This window comes from Bufo gargarizans, chromosome 11 (genome assembly GCF_014858855.1).
Source record: "Bufo gargarizans isolate SCDJY-AF-19 chromosome 11, ASM1485885v1, whole genome shotgun sequence".
NCBI lineage: Eukaryota > Metazoa > Chordata > Amphibia > Anura > Bufonidae > Bufo > Bufo gargarizans.
Window position 1 is genome coordinate 22,168,583 of NC_058090.1, and position 16,384 is coordinate 22,184,966.

General features: G+C 36.4%; 1 protein-coding gene across 8 annotated transcripts in view; it reads right to left on the bottom strand.

Moving 5' to 3' along the window:
- Positions 1 to 2,543: 2,543 nt before the first annotated feature.
- HOXD3 (homeobox D3) overlaps positions 2,544 to 16,384 on the bottom strand; it is a 38,646-nt gene continuing 24,805 nt past the window's right edge. For 3 of the 8 annotated variants that reach the window (XM_044271854.1, XM_044271856.1, XM_044271855.1), the window contains 3 exons: positions 10,152 to 10,236; positions 6,038 to 6,551; positions 2,544 to 4,878 (listed from right to left, as the gene is read on the bottom strand). In XM_044271854.1, the coding sequence (XP_044127789.1) occupies positions 4,130 to 4,878; positions 6,038 to 6,524 (1,236 nt within the window). In that variant the 5' untranslated portion in view covers positions 6,525 to 6,551; positions 10,152 to 10,236 and the 3' untranslated portion in view covers positions 2,544 to 4,129. Of the gene's footprint in view, positions 4,879 to 6,037; positions 6,552 to 6,671; positions 6,701 to 10,151; positions 10,237 to 14,559; positions 15,132 to 16,384 lie in introns of those variants that run through there. The other 5 variants (XM_044271860.1, XR_006387054.1, XM_044271858.1 and 2 more) reach the window with 5 other exon arrangements.

Sequence of the window (16,384 nt, forward strand, 5' to 3'; positions counted from 1 at the left end):
CATAATGTAACATAAAGTAAATAATACTGTAAATGTATCCCACAATGAGACCTGTGGTAAACCACAACACAAAGCAAAGCCAGTGCACAATCCCATTCACCGTGTGCTGCAGACAATAGGCACATTCAGTATGCTAGTTCAGGACAATGCTCAGGTCTGAGATCAGATCGGTGAAATTATTTTTTTTTATTCGATTTAATCCAGAGAATCTCTACAATTTCTAGAATGAAATCCTTGCTGGTCATCCTCCTCCAGCCACAACCCTGAAGAGCTCCTCGTGTTATGGGAGGCATCAGCCATTGTCCTCTGGCCTGCAGTGCCCCTCTATCTGATGGAAGAGGGGGCTGGATGCTCTGGGGTTATAATGGAAGTCCTACATAAGCATTTGCTCAAAATGGCGACCAGGGTAGTGTGTTCTGCTCCCAGCCATAGGATACAATTGAATGGAATAGAAGTGGCTGCTAGCATCTGTCTCGTGGTCCTGAAGAACATACACATGTCATCGAGGCAAAGAGCTGGACATTGTATTCATTTCAGCAACCACCGCTTTCCTAAAAAGAAATATCTCTCCAGTAAATCTTAGATATGATAATCCATAGACTTCCCCCAGAACACAAGCCTTGATGGGGCTCCATTTATCATTGCTAGGCCTGGAATGGTTAATCCTGAGGTTTCCTGAGCAGCCCAATAAAATAAATCGATGTTCTCTTTTTCTTTTCTTAACCCACTTTGGATTGATTATGTTGAAAAACACTTAAAGTCCTAAGGAGGTGCAATGCAGATTGGTTGCCATTAAATACTAGAGCAATAGGTTTACATGCTAAGTAAATAGGAATGGGATGTGTGTAGTGGTGAGGGGTGAGGTAAATGACAAAATAGGGGTACAGTGATTTAGAACACAGTGTATGGTAATGAGAAGGTCTGCCTGTGGTTAAGGTACTGCAGCAATCCAAGGCATGATTAATGGTAAAGTGGCTACTTAATCCTGTTTGCTGACTGTCATATATTGTAGGTATGGCCATTTGTGGTTGGGATGGTTAATCAATGGACTGGTAGGGAGGGCTCCTCTCCCACACACAGCATTGTTTGCCCTTGTAATGTGTAGGATGTTATTGCACACAGTACATGAGGAGATGCTGAGATGAGGGAGCATGGAGCTTTCACATAGCTGGAACCAGCAGAGCCTCTAACTTAGTTAACCACTTCATTGCTGCAAGGCCCAGGAGTGAGAGCTGCTCCCCCTGGCAGGAAAAGGAGTTTTAATTAACTGCAAAATCAGGACACAATGTTGTTTTCTCAATGACACTTGTGCTGGTGCTGCATACACTTAACCTATTTTCCCTTTTCACATTTACATTTCTAGTTTTTTTGGTAGAGTTAGTTTTCTTGCAGTTTCCTGTAGGAAGCTTTTCATTTGAGGCATCCTGTAATTTGAGGCCTTGTATGGATGGATAGCTAGGTAGATAGATAGATAGATAGATAGATAGATAGATAGATAGATAGATAGATAATAGAAATATACATAGATAACAGATATATTTTAGATAGATAACATATAAATAGATAATAGATAGATAGATTAGATAGATAGATTAGATAGATAGATTAGATAGATAGATAGATTGATAATAGATAGATAGATAGATAGATAACATAAATAGATAACATATAAATAGATGATAGATAGATAGATAGATAGATAGATTAGATAGATAACATATAAATAGATAATAGATAGATAGATTAGATAGATAACAGATAGATAGGTAGATTGATAGATAGATAGATAGATAGATAGATAGATAATAGATATATACATAGATAACAGATATATTTTAGATAGATAGATAACATATAAATAGATAATAGATAGATAGATAGATAGATAGATAGATAACATAAATAGATAGATAACAGATAGATATTAGATAGATACATAGATTAGATAGAATCTACAGTTAGAATTTATATATAGAATAGATCACAAGAGACTGAACTAGAGACCAGCAGGCCTATAGAAAACCACATATATGGTGATATGTATGATAAGCTATATTGTATTACATCATGTTGTGCCCATGTTTTATATAAATCGGGGTCTGTGTGTGTGTTTAGAAAAACCGACTTTACTTATAAAACTAGTTTACCACAAATGACTGGTATTTTCCTTCAGACACCAATGAGTCCTATAAAGCCCTATGAAAAATCAAGGAAACCATGAATTCGGCTAAACTCAGCCGTACCTAGTGTGTTTATCACTGACTTCTGTGCTACATCTATTAATAGTTGTTGTTATTATTGTTATTATTATTAATAATATACTAATATAATAATAAATAATAATAATAACAACCACTATAATTACACACATACATCATGATGGTAAATATTAGATATTTCCTGCAAGGCGCCGACACTGCTCCTCTGTCGGGTGTTGTAGGATTCCCTTGTAAACATTGGGTTACTTGGAACATCATCATCATTATCATCATCATCATCATCATTCCAACAATAATAAAAATAAGACACAGGAAATCCGCAGCGAGAATTGTAAATGGGTTTTATTGGGACAATACTGTACAGTGTCATCATCATCATTGCTGTGCTCTCCCTGCGGTTCGGGCTCCTTGCTCCTTCCCTCTGATTTCCGAGGGCTCTCAGTCTGTGTTTTCTTTCTCTGCAGAACATTAAGGGTCAGATCTTTCCTAGGAGGAGGGAATGTGATCTCTTGTCACAGCTCAGGAGTAGGAGTCGCGTTCTCCAAGCAAACAGGAATGCGTAGGAAGAGGATCACTCTGAGTACAAAATGATGAATCCTAATAATAAACTGCGGTCTCCTCATTCATCTCCACATCAGCCAATGTCCATAAATAAAATAAATCCGTTCTATCATTAATAATATTATTTATTAACCCTATGATGGGCCATACCCTGTAAACCAATTGCCACTGCGCGAAAGCCCTTAAACGCTAGAAAAACATTGGGCTCTCCTCATCTTTTTTTTTTTTTCTTTTTTTTTTTTATGGTGATTGTCATTTTTTTCTTTTTTTTATTATTGTTTTTTTTCTCTAAAATTGTTAACGCCTTGAATTTCAAATGTACATCTAATATACAAAGAATACAATGAAAGCCACAAAAAAACTATGAACCAAGCAAATAACAGATTATTGCAAACACTCGGGGGGGGGGGATCACGGGGGGGGGGGGGGGAATCACAGGACAGAAAAGATTCGGGATGGTATTGGTTGCATTGGAAGTAAAAAAAAGATTTTAAAAAATGTAAAAAGAGGCATGGTCCTATACTGCAGCTTGTGTCGGGCATAATTCTGCCACCTTCTAGTTGTCTTGTCTATTGGAACAAGTACACAACAATTCAGTTATAGTTTATTCTATATACTGCTGGAATGGAGCAAGACAAATAATTTTTTTTAAAATTAAAAAAAATGTTTCAAATGTCAGATGCCCATTGTGATTCACTACATTGTATTTGCTGCATTTAATTAACCCTTTACATAAACTAGACACACCACCAGCCACAGTCACTGATCATGGGGACTAATCTCCACTAAAGAGAGGAAATAATCATGGACTTTAAATCATTCTTCCAAGTTTTTAGAGGAGAAAAACAAAAAATCCACACATTCACATAAATACATTAAGACAAGGATAAATAATTCATGGTACAAAAAAAAAAAAGAGCAAAGTTGAAAAGTTAAAATAATAACAATAATAATAAATAGGTGTCACATAGCTGAATGCAAATTTCAACAATTCATAAATAAAAATCTCATATGCAAGTCATTACCATTTGGTACAAAAAAATAAAAATGAAAAAATGAAAATAAAAAATAAATGCATGACACTGGCTAATGCTAATCTAGACTTACCTTCAAGTACATCATTAATAGTCTATATTGTGCCTTGCTTTGCAGTTTATTGCACTGTCATGCTTAGAATACTTATAAGGTTCCTTCTCATGGACATGGAGCTTCTTCATGATGAGACCTTCCTTATAGCCGTTGGCACTCACAATAAGGATCCTAACAATGTTCTTGCAGAAAAAAATTGAGGTAATTAAAAGGAGGATTATCTTCTCTCTCTCTTTCTTTCTTCATCCCACTTGTGGTAGTTACAAATGTGTTAGCTTGGGCGCTTCTGGCATCCTTCCCTGAGTCGTATGGTGAGAAGTTAGGTCTGTGTATGTAGGATGTGGGTCACAAGGTCCATGGTGATGGTTGCCTGGAATCTGTGCAGCACAGCTGTAGTCCACACTGGCAGATGATGGGTGAGAGAGGTGACCCACATTAAACATAGGACCAGAAGCTGGCATGGAATCCACAAAGTTCCCTCCAACATAAACAGGGCTGCCTTGCAAATTGGGATTGGCAAAGCCACCGTTGCTCTGCATGGGGTGGTGCTCATACTCTGGACCAGGGTACCTTTTCTGCTGGGGCAGGCAGCTGCTCAGGGGAGCTGTGTAAGCTGCCAGGCCATACATGTTTTGCTGGGATTTGGCAAAGGATGTTGGAGATGGAGCATCATAGCTGAGGCTGTTAACAGTGGGCAGTTGGCTGGAGTATCCAATATGGCTGGAGCCACTGAGTGGGGGGCTGCGGTCTGGAGATTGCCCCGCTGGAGAGTGCATGATCCCTTTAGCTTTCTGGTCCTTTTTGTATTTCATCCTGCGGTTCTGGAACCAGATCTTGATCTGACGTTCTGTCAGGTTCAGCAGGTTGGCCATCTCCACCCTGCGTGGGCGACAGAGGTACCGGTTAAAGTGGAACTCCTTCTCCAGCTCCACCAGCTGCGCGCTGGTATAGGCTGTGCGCACTCTCTTGGACGCGGGTCCGGTCGGACTCTTCTCCTCGCAGTTGTCTCCTGGATTCAGAATCACAACAAAAACACATTAATCCCAACGAATAAAACAATCATTTTTACCTACATCAGCAAACGCATAAGTCCTGCACTGAGGAGGCCCCATTGTCAACCCTGCTGCTCAAGGGTTAATAGTTAACCATATGTAACCAGCAGCCATTTCATTCATTTACTAGCTGTGCGTCCATTTTGATAAATGCAATAAATAGAGAATATACTATATCCAGATCAGCGACTTCAATCTAAAATGGGACTTTTCTACTAACTGGGCAGATCTGTGCTTAGCTTTTTATATTTGGTATATATAGACACATAGCAGATAATGGATAAATATATAGGAATAGATAGGTAGATGGGTAGATAGATAGATAGATAGATAGATAGATAGATAGATAATGGACAAATATATAGGGACAGACAGATAGATAGATAGATAGATAGATAGATAGATAGATAGATAGATAGACATGAGATAGATAGATAGATAGATAGATAGATAGATAGACATGAGATAGATAGATAGATAGATAGATAGATAGATAGATAATAAACATTAGATAGATAGATTGATAGATAGATAGATAGATAGATAGATAGACATGAGATAGATAGATAGATAGATAGATAGATAGATAGATAGATAGATAATGGACAATTATATATGAATAGATAGATAGATAGATAGATAACATTAGATAGATAAATAGATAGATAGATAGATAGATAACAAACATTAGATAAATAGATAGATAGATAAATAGATAGATAGAACATACATAAAAAGACTGATAATAGACTAAATAATTAGCTAGTATTAATATTCTCTAAATGACCACAATTATTTCTTCTGCCCCACCATTTCTCACTTTTCATTTCACCTCAATACTTTCAGTTTTCTATGTGTATGGCCCCCAAAGTCAGGAGAAGCCTTGTTGTTTTGGGCTTTTGGCCTTTACATTATTTACATGGAAGTAATTGAGATTTCCATATACATTGCCATCTTGTTTTCTTCAAATGGCTCCAACGACATTACTATGTTGGAGGGATCTTTCACACCCTGACCATATTATATTATCTATATATATATATATATATATATATATATAACATCCACCCAAACCATAATCTCTAGTCCGCATTATATTGGCTATGGATTATGTACCTGGAGGAGTGCTGACATTCTTCTGCTTGGCGTTTTGTCTTGATTCCTTCATCCAAGGGAATATTTGCTTGGTCATAGTAGGCTGGGAAGAATTAGATGATCCAGAGGACTTGCTCTTTTTTTGTGTTGAGGTATTACCCTGGTTAGGAGAGGAGGGAGGCAGAGATGGAGCCTGGTGAACTTGGTCATTCATATTGGTGGTTTGGCTGGCATTCTGATTAGAAGATGTCCTCATGCAGCTGCCACTAATGTCACTAGTTTTATGATTTGGGGGCCTGATTGCAGATGGTTGAATGGAACATGCTGAACCTGGATAATCATTCTCTAGAGTAGATTGGGAGTAAGGTTGATGACTGGAGCCATAACTGTATGACTCAGGCTTGGCATAGGTGTAACCCCCAAAAAGTCCAGAGTTTTCATAGTAGGCTGTCTTCTGCATCCTGCTGTCTCTCAGTGATAGGGACTCTGCACCCTTATCAATAAGCATTGACTTCTTCTGTCCAATCTTCTCAGTCTAAATCATTCGGGGGGGAAATAAAGCAGAATTTCCATAAAACTAATCAAAGCACATATTCCTTCATTCTACAACATTGCCCATTGTGGTCGAATGGGTTTCCATTTGTTTCCAGTCTACCTTCTAGATGCTCTCCACCTACACCTCTTCTGATATTTCCGTCATTACAGCATATGTAAAAAAAACATAAAATCTGTTATAGCTTGAACCTACATTATTATCTTTTCCTGATAAATTATTTATTTTACAGTAATGCCTGATTGGTATCTCTGTAGGACCCTGTGTTATTGTTTGCATTATGGCATGTTTCATGTGTGCATGAATTATAGCATGATGTGTGTTTATTTTAGCATGTATTATATGTATTACATGTCATATAGATGTGTATAGCATGTCATATATTTGTGGGACATGTATTAAATATATGTATTGTTGCATGTACAATATATGTCTGTATTAATGCATATATTATATATGTGCGATAATGGTATGTATTATAAACGTGTGTGTTCTATGTGTGTATTATATCATGCACCATATAGGTGTGTGTTATAGCACGTATTATATGTTTGGTGATGTATATATTAATACATTATATCTGTGTATTAATGCATGTATGATATATGTGATATTACATTTTTTTGTGTATTATAGCATGTATCACATAGGTGTGTGTGTGTGTGTGTGTGTGTGTGAGACATGAGAAATATCTATCTAATGTCAGATATGTATGTATTAATACATTATATGTGTGTGTATTATGATGTGTATTATAAATATGTATTAACGCATGTATTATATATGTGTATTATATCATGAGTTGTGTGTGTGTATTTGTTGCAAGTATGTACTGTTCATGTGTATGATATAGCACCAATTTTATATGTGTATTATAGCACACAGCTTCCATCGGTCTAATGGTTTGAGTCCCAATGAGCAGTTTTATTTGTGGCATGGAGTCTCCCAATCCAAACTGGAAGCATTGCATGTACACACATTAGTGGATCAAATGGACTTGCTTGGGGTATTAATATTCCTCTCTGTTTCTTTCAACATCTGCTCTCTCCAGTGTGATCAAACACATATAAATTCCCAGATGAGAGTATGCACTGAAATATTTCTCAGTGCCCAGACCTGACTTGCCTTTTAGAAAATTTGGATAAAGATTAACTTGGCCCCTGCACCATCCAGCTTGGGTGAGCTGTACATAGCTTGATGGATTGAGCTACATTCAGAACCTGAAAAACCAGAAGAGAAAACCCCTCTATGTCCATTGTAAGCCAGGCCTTGTAACGACCCAGTTAAAGTATAACTTCTTCTATTCAACATCTTTCTGTTTGATCCGTTTGGGGAAGGGGGGAATGCTATGTCAGCTTTTGTGAAATTTAATTATTTGATGTCTTTTATAAGAGATCTCAGCTAAACTGCGAGTGTTGTGTATTTTCACTGCAAGGTACAAGCAAGCCTGCTTGTTGTGACAGTAATTGTTTTAATAGTAGCACCATTGCCAATATACAGAAGATTTATTATCTTGTCCATATTAGCATAACGATTGAAAGAAAATGGAAAGCAATTATACAAACAGTATAGTTTAATCACATCAAACTGTAAAACATAATGCAAGCTCCCACTTACATTATTACTAAGCCACTTCTAGATGATATAGGGTCTAATTCACCTTTTACTTAGTGACTATTTCAATAGAGCCAGCCTTATACTTGGCACAGGTTTAATTCTAATTTGTGCCTCAAAAATTAAGGCCATAGTCATTATATCATATTATTTGTACAATAATATCTAAGGGTGATATTCTGATTGTCCCCAGTGGATTCTTGGTCTGCTTGGAACAACACTGAGTCAATGTAACCCTTATGGCTTGATCTGTAAGGCCATGGCTTAATATTGGGATGTATTATAAATGTGTAGATCATTGAGTGCTATCATAGATCCACTAGATATTGTGAAATAAATGAAAGTGAACTTCATTGGTGAGGGCTAAGAATGGATTGCACTGGCAATGTGTTGCTATCAGCCCTGCATAGCTTCCTGCTATATTGTCTACACCACATAAACAATGCACGATTTCTTGCATGGAATCATATTTAGTAACAGACTGGCAAGAGGATTATTCTTGTTCTGAAAGGTCCAACTGTTACTGAACTCTGCTTGAACCTAAATAAGGAGCAATGTGCAATAAATCATTTGGACAATGGGCAAATGTTTTGTGCTTCTTCTTCTTTACCCCAACAAGCAAAATACAGATTAAAAAGCAGAAGCCTATAGTGTGTGTATATATATATATATATATATATATATATATAATATATGTATAGCTATAGATATATATATATATATATATATATATATATATATTGCTATAAACTCAACATATATATGTAATCTGAGCAATAAAATTAATCTATAGCAATAAACATAAATAACTTTTCCTTCCCTGTCCTTGGTGGGAGAATATCATTTTACAATAATCTACTCCATTTTCAAAGAGGGGTTCTTCCCTTTGCTAGGTTTAACATAGGTGGCAAGTTAAAACTCTAAACCTTTCCTCCACCGACATCTAATGATCAAAACTACCCAAATGTACGGGAAATATTTAGTATCAAATGTGAAATTTATTTCAAAACAAGTAGCAGGAGTCTTTTGATTATTAAGCAGTCCACACACACAGAGCATATCAATGCACCTGTCATTGGGGTTTGGAGAGAAATTTATGACTGCTAGTGTTTTACTAAGGGGGGGAAAAGATCCCCGAGAAGTTTCACACATGTAAAACAGGCCAAGCGTAGGAGGAAGACAGAAAAGAATCCCCTACTCCGCACATTTTTCCTTTTTAGAGGCCTGTAGAGCAGAATTATAAAAGCTGCCCTGAGCCATGAGTGTAGCTAGAACTCTGCCAGCACTTTACTAGGACACACACACACACACAAATTGTGACCTTTTTTTTCCTGGATTGCATGAAAAAATATAACTACAAATGGATAAAATATGGGGAAAAAACTTGGATTATACTTCTGGCCTCATAATGGAGTCTGACACCTTCGGCCTAAGGGATCTAATGGGATGCTCTCCATATGTAGGTGACCGCCCAAATAGAGCAAAGGATATCACCATTACCACCGACAGAATATTCTATATCACCATTACCACCGACAGAATATTCTATGATATCTTTGGAAATGTATTGGCTTTCTCTGGACCGTTGTTTGCGAATATTCTTAACTGAAAAATACAATCACCCGGGATATTTTGTTTTATTATCATTAGTATTATTGCTACTTTTATTGCTATTTGATTCTGGAGGTTGTAAAATAAGAACATTGCTTGAATGTCATTTTGAAATTGTCGCAAAGATTACAAAATTCAATGGCAATGGGGATGTAGGAGAAGATTCCTTACAGTCCCCTAAAATTCCTGCTAGCAGCCGTTTGCTGATACACCGACATGTAGACTATAAAGGCTTTGTCTGGCAGTGCTCTATTGCAGCTCCACCGCTGGGTAGCCTGCAGGGCGCCTCTATAGTGGCATCATTATATCAGATTATACATCATTTATATTCAGAGAGAATTGTAGTCAGGGACTTACCTCTGCCTTCTAGGTTCAGGTCTTGTATCTGAATTTTTTCAGATGACGCCTTCTCTTCTTAGTCCTGCCAATCCCACATAAGCAGCTGCAAGATATGAGAGTTTCAATGTATCATATCATGTAAAGTAGCTATACAGTCAATGTATGCGTGTAGAGTCACAATGTAGAATACTCAGGAAGGTGATGTAATAGGAATAGAAAATAACATGACAGGTTTTTATTTGTTTCAGAATATAGGTGGTACATTTTCTGTATACATGGGTCTATGTATTTGCCACAGAAGAATACATCATGAGCCCCTGATCCTAAGCCATAAAAGCTGGAACCATGCAGGGTATAGTTTAGGAAATGTATCTTTTCCTTAATGTGTTGATTAAGTAGCTTTAAGGATCCCACACAAAGACAAGCTAGGCCACATAAGAGATAAATCCAGCTACCATAAGCCATTCCAATGACCTTTGGCTTGTATAGTAATAACTCACCCCTTAATGAACAACCAAGTGAGCACTGAGCAGTAGCTTCTAGGAGAACAGTGCTAACAACTTTCCTGCAAGTCCTCATGATCTCAGCTCAGACACCCCATGAAACCAGGTAAAGTGACTGGACAGGAGTGAGGCTTGTAGATGAGGTTCAGACAAGGACTCGGAGCTCTGTAGGGTTCCTACTAGAAGGCTAGTCCCATAAGGTGGGCGGAGGTCAATATTCATTTTATTATTTTTATTATAATAATTATTATTTTTGTTGATTATAGTAACCAAATGAATTCCTAGAGGCAAATGATATAATAGGTTGGAATTCATCTGTTGCATCACCCCCAACCTCCTACATTTCAATTTCTAGTCCCTTCTGTATGGTGAGAATGTGTATACATAAATATATTTCCTGGTGGTAGAAGCTATTTTATTGTACGATTCTAATCGTATAAGATCCTGGCGACCACCGACATAGAAAAAAACAAAACAAGTGTTAAAAATGAAAGTCAGTTAATTATTTTGTGTATTAATAGCCTTGTGTGGGTGTAGGTTCAGCAAAATGAAATGAAGGGGGTCTGCTCCAATAGTGATTTAGCTGGACTGGTGACGGCTGCAGGGCAAACAATGGGACAGAAATGGCCACGGGTTTGTGCAAAAAAAATGTGGGATTTGTCCACCCACATACACACTGAGCATCATAACATGACATTTTGGTTGCTAAGGGACTTTTATTTAATCAAGCGTTTTTCAAGGAATCAAAGAAATGTGTGTAAAATAATAATAATAATATATATATTTATATACACACACATTAAATATATATATATATATATATATATATATATATATATATAGTAAGATCTATATTATAAGCAACAGCTATATGAATTATGAGCTGGAATTGTACAAATATACAATATACACAAAAGTGTTATCTGTCTATCTACATCTATATTGTCTTTTACAAATTCCACACACATATAAATATATATATATATATATATATATATATACATACCTTCTGTCATATTAACACATTAATATGACTGCTACTATGTATTATTATTATTATTAACAAAAAAAAATTTTTGTCCAAATATCAAACCACAGTTGCACAATATTCCTATATTGCTTTGGAAACCCTCTACCTATAGCAATGACTGCCATTAAAGGGACTGTAAATATACATAAATCAGCTTGTCTGTTGCAAGTCCAATAGCCCAAGACACTCTGTTAATGTGGTGTTCAATCTTCCTTTGACAGAAGAAGCAAAAAGGCAAATTTATATCAATATATTTTAGTTTCTAAGAAAGTATCTTACCTATAATATATTGTCCTATGTGTGACTATATGTATCCTATGTTGGCATATTGTAACACAAAGGCTTAGGGTATGAGTAAAATGAAACAAATGCACTGTACAGTACACATATACCTTGATTAATCATGATAAAATGCTTATATGTGCTTTCCTGTCAACCTTATGCCTAAAATAAAAAATGCTGAAAACACAATAAATCTGAGCACAAGTAAAGCTTGATAAAGGCTCCATACAAAGGCTGTGGATTGTTATGCAAGATCTTACCTGTGTATCAATTTATCATAACCCTGGGTTCCTCCAGTCTCTATGGCTGGCTGTTGGATGGAGCTAAGATGTATTCTTCACCCTTTGTGTGTGTGGAAGATTCTGTCCTAACCCTGATCTTGCGGATTTGCAGACATTTCCACCTACAGTAGCAGCACTGCACAGTATTCCCATAGAGAGGCAATGGGCTAGCACTCACCTACCAATTACAGTCAGGGCAATGAACTTCTCTCATAGTGTCTGAAATCAAACAACTTGGCCAAATTAATAGAGAGTCTTCCTTGTGAGGGGGTTTAATGAGGAACCATTTCTAGGTTGGTGATGTTGGTAATGTCCCCTTAAAATCACTACAAGTACAGGCTCTGCCTTAAGATGTAAACCTATTTGTTCACGTGATCTCTATACTAAACCCTGCAGCTATGGCTTTGTATATAACCTATATATTTCCAGCCCAATCCCAATCTGCCCTCTTCTCTTCCGATTGTTATTTGATGCCGATGTATACATGATACATGCCATATGGTGGTACAGGGATGTGCCACCTTTACCAACCATATCACTGGACAGACTTTCAAGTTCCTATGCATTATATTCAAGGATCTATACCTCAATATAGCAACAAAAACTAATAATTGTACAATGTACCATACAATGGATTCCTAATAGATCAGGAGCCAGGACCAGTCTCAGCAGATAGTCCCACTGGATACACAAGGATGAGGACTTGATCACTTCTTTTGAATTACATCTTATGTCAATGTATTAATAAAATTAATAAAATGATTTTTTTTTGTTTTATTGAAGGGCAATTGTAATTATATAAAGATTGTATTGTTCCTGTATTGTATGCCACAGCCAGACACAAGCACAAACTCATCCAAAATCTCCTGGTAAATATCAATTGTTTCTGAGCATTAAGGAATGATTGGATGGGACTATGAGGAGCTATAATGACACAATGCTGCTGAGAGCAGAGCCCTACAGAGGCTTCAACAACTGCAACCGAATGGAAAAGGACCCAGAATAAAGTGCTGTTTTCTTCTCCTGCCCGATGGTGAGAAGGGGACTTTAAACAATCCAATTCAAGCAGAAGATCCACAGCAAATGAACCGCAGCATAATGTGCACAGGGCAATAAAACTGCAAGATTTACACCCCTCAGCCGCCCCCAACAGCCTCGAACCCTTTACTTCCTATGATTTATAACAACAACTTGGCCCATTGTCAACTGATAAAAACCTCCATGGCCACAGCTAGGAAATAAATGGTATTATTCCAAGCGCTGACATGTTGTATCATTACTTTTTATACATGGATTTGTATATTCAGAATATTTTAGATACATATATACTCTGTTAGATGACCAGGATAAAAATAATATTCATTTATTACAATAAAAATGTTACTGCATGCATGATTAAAAATGAATAAAAAGCTACATGAAATGATGTATGTATGGATAATTGAATAAAAGCAAATAATAAAAGAGAAGAAAAAAAATGCAATAGTCGGGTGCAGCTACTCTACAGAAAACTAGTAAAAAGAACAATGTACAAAGAAAAAAAAAATACTAATTCTGGTTTATAAACTTCTCAATATCCCAATGGCCGTGATTAGTGATCCAATTTCTGAGCTATAAATCTGAATAGCCGGTGTTATCTAATGCTGGGAATCAGGAAATATATCTGTTCAGCTGCCTGGCTCTCTCTATTGGGATCCACAGCCAGATCAGTAAATATCCATTTACTATTATAGATTGCAGCAAATGGTGGGAATAAATGGCGGTGTCCAGCAGAAAATGATCCACTTTAAGTGTAATAGTAATGACTATGGAGGACACTCGGAAATCATTATGTGCTGGAACGTTTGCCCAGGGTAACATTTCAGCTTTATCCCCAATTCTATTATTATGACGCAAGATAAAATTTACGACTCAGGCATGAAAAGAAGTTCAGGGCCCCTTTCTCTGTGTCTTAAGAAAAGGGCAGCAGATGCCCTGACAGTTCAGTATTGTTCCCAGGAAGACTCAAGGCTTGTACTAAATCTGAGCTCTCATACAAATCTTAAAGTAAATCCATTCAATTCCTTTTACTGCCCAGGCTTTCCCCCAAAGCAGGACTCATGGAGCAGTTGCATACATCATCCTAATTTTCTTATAAACCCTAAGCCTTGTGAAACAAAGGTCACTACATCTCCTGACTACTGCAAGGAACAGCCAAAGGCTCCTATTTATCAACCCTAGGATGACAGCCAAGGTGGTTATTAGAGAAGAAGAAACAAAATATTAGTAATAATAATAATAAAAATAATCCTAGAAATAGTAGAAATAATAATAATAAAACAGAGACATACCCACCAGCAGCACAGATCTTCTCTCCTCAGCTATATGACAGAGACAGTGCAGAGTATACAGTCTGCTCTCTTTGTATATAATATTCTTGGGATCTCTTCAGTTTTCAAGTCTGATAGAGTCCTTTGCTTGGCAAATTAATGACGACGCTGTGTTTCTTAAGGGACGTGCTGAATTAATTATTTGCTGGATCACGTGGGTCAGGAGTTGAAGAAACCTATTCTTGGCATCTTGCATCCACTTTGATATTGAACATGTAAGGAACATTTCTAGAGCCCCCTGTGCTGCTGATGCCTCCTCTATGTTTACTAGTAAATCAATGCAGAAGCCTCTTGGTGGAAGATGGCAGGGAAGATGTGAGGCTCTGCATGGAGGGATTCTTCCTGATTTACTGTACTGTACAGTGGGAGCTGTTTGCTATTGACTCAGCCTTCCCTTCATTCTTTTCCATAACGACCAGTGGTGATATAATACACACTATTTTATTGATGTATTGTTAGTAGCAGAGGAGGAGCCATTTGGCAGCACAGAGATGCAGCTACTACACACACAGGCACTACCACACTGCACACAGACACACACTATATAGATGCATAATACACACAGACACACACTGTATATATATACACTCACACATATATATGCACACACACACTATAGATGCATATTACACACAGAATATATATATATATATATAGAGAGAGAGAGATACACACATACACACTATATAGATATACACACAGACACACACTGTAGATATGTATATATATACACTCACACATATATATGCACAAACACTATAGATGCATATTACACACAGATTATATATATAGATAGATAGATAGATATATAGAGAGAGATACACACATACACACTATATAGATGCATATTACACACAGACACACTGTATATATATATATATGTATATATATACACACACATACTATAGATGCATATTACACACACATTATATATATATGTATATATATATACATATATACAGACACTACACACAAACACATATTACACATACTCATGATGCATATTACACATACTCTCTCTCTCTCTCTCTGTATATATATACAGAGAGAGATACACACAGATGCATACTGTATAGGTGCATATTACATACACTGTGTAAATATATATACATATATATACACACACTATATATGCATATTACACACACATTATATATATATATATTTATATATATATATAGAGAGAGAGAGAGAGAGATACAGACACACACTATATAGATGCATATATATATATATATATATATAGACACACGCACACAGACACTACCACACTGCACACAGACACACACTATATTGATGCATATTGCACACACACACACACACACACACACACAATACATATATATAACTATATAGATGCATATTACACACACTATATATATATATATATATATATATATACACACACACACAGACACACACTGTATAGATGCATGCTCCACACACACCCAATCACTATATGAATATATATATATATATATATATATATATATATAGACACTACCACATTACACACAGACACACACTTTATAAATGTAGATTACTCACACTATGTATATATATATATATATATATATATATATATATAGTGTGTGTACACATAATATGCATAGGTTCAATATTATCGTCGATAATGGCTATAATATGATATGTGATATGATATCTGTCTTATTGTCTTATCTATGTGTCAATACACTATGGATAAAGTATCTGTTTATCTACCTATCTCACATCTATCTCATATCTATCTTATATCTATCTATCTAACTCACACGTTTAAAGAATT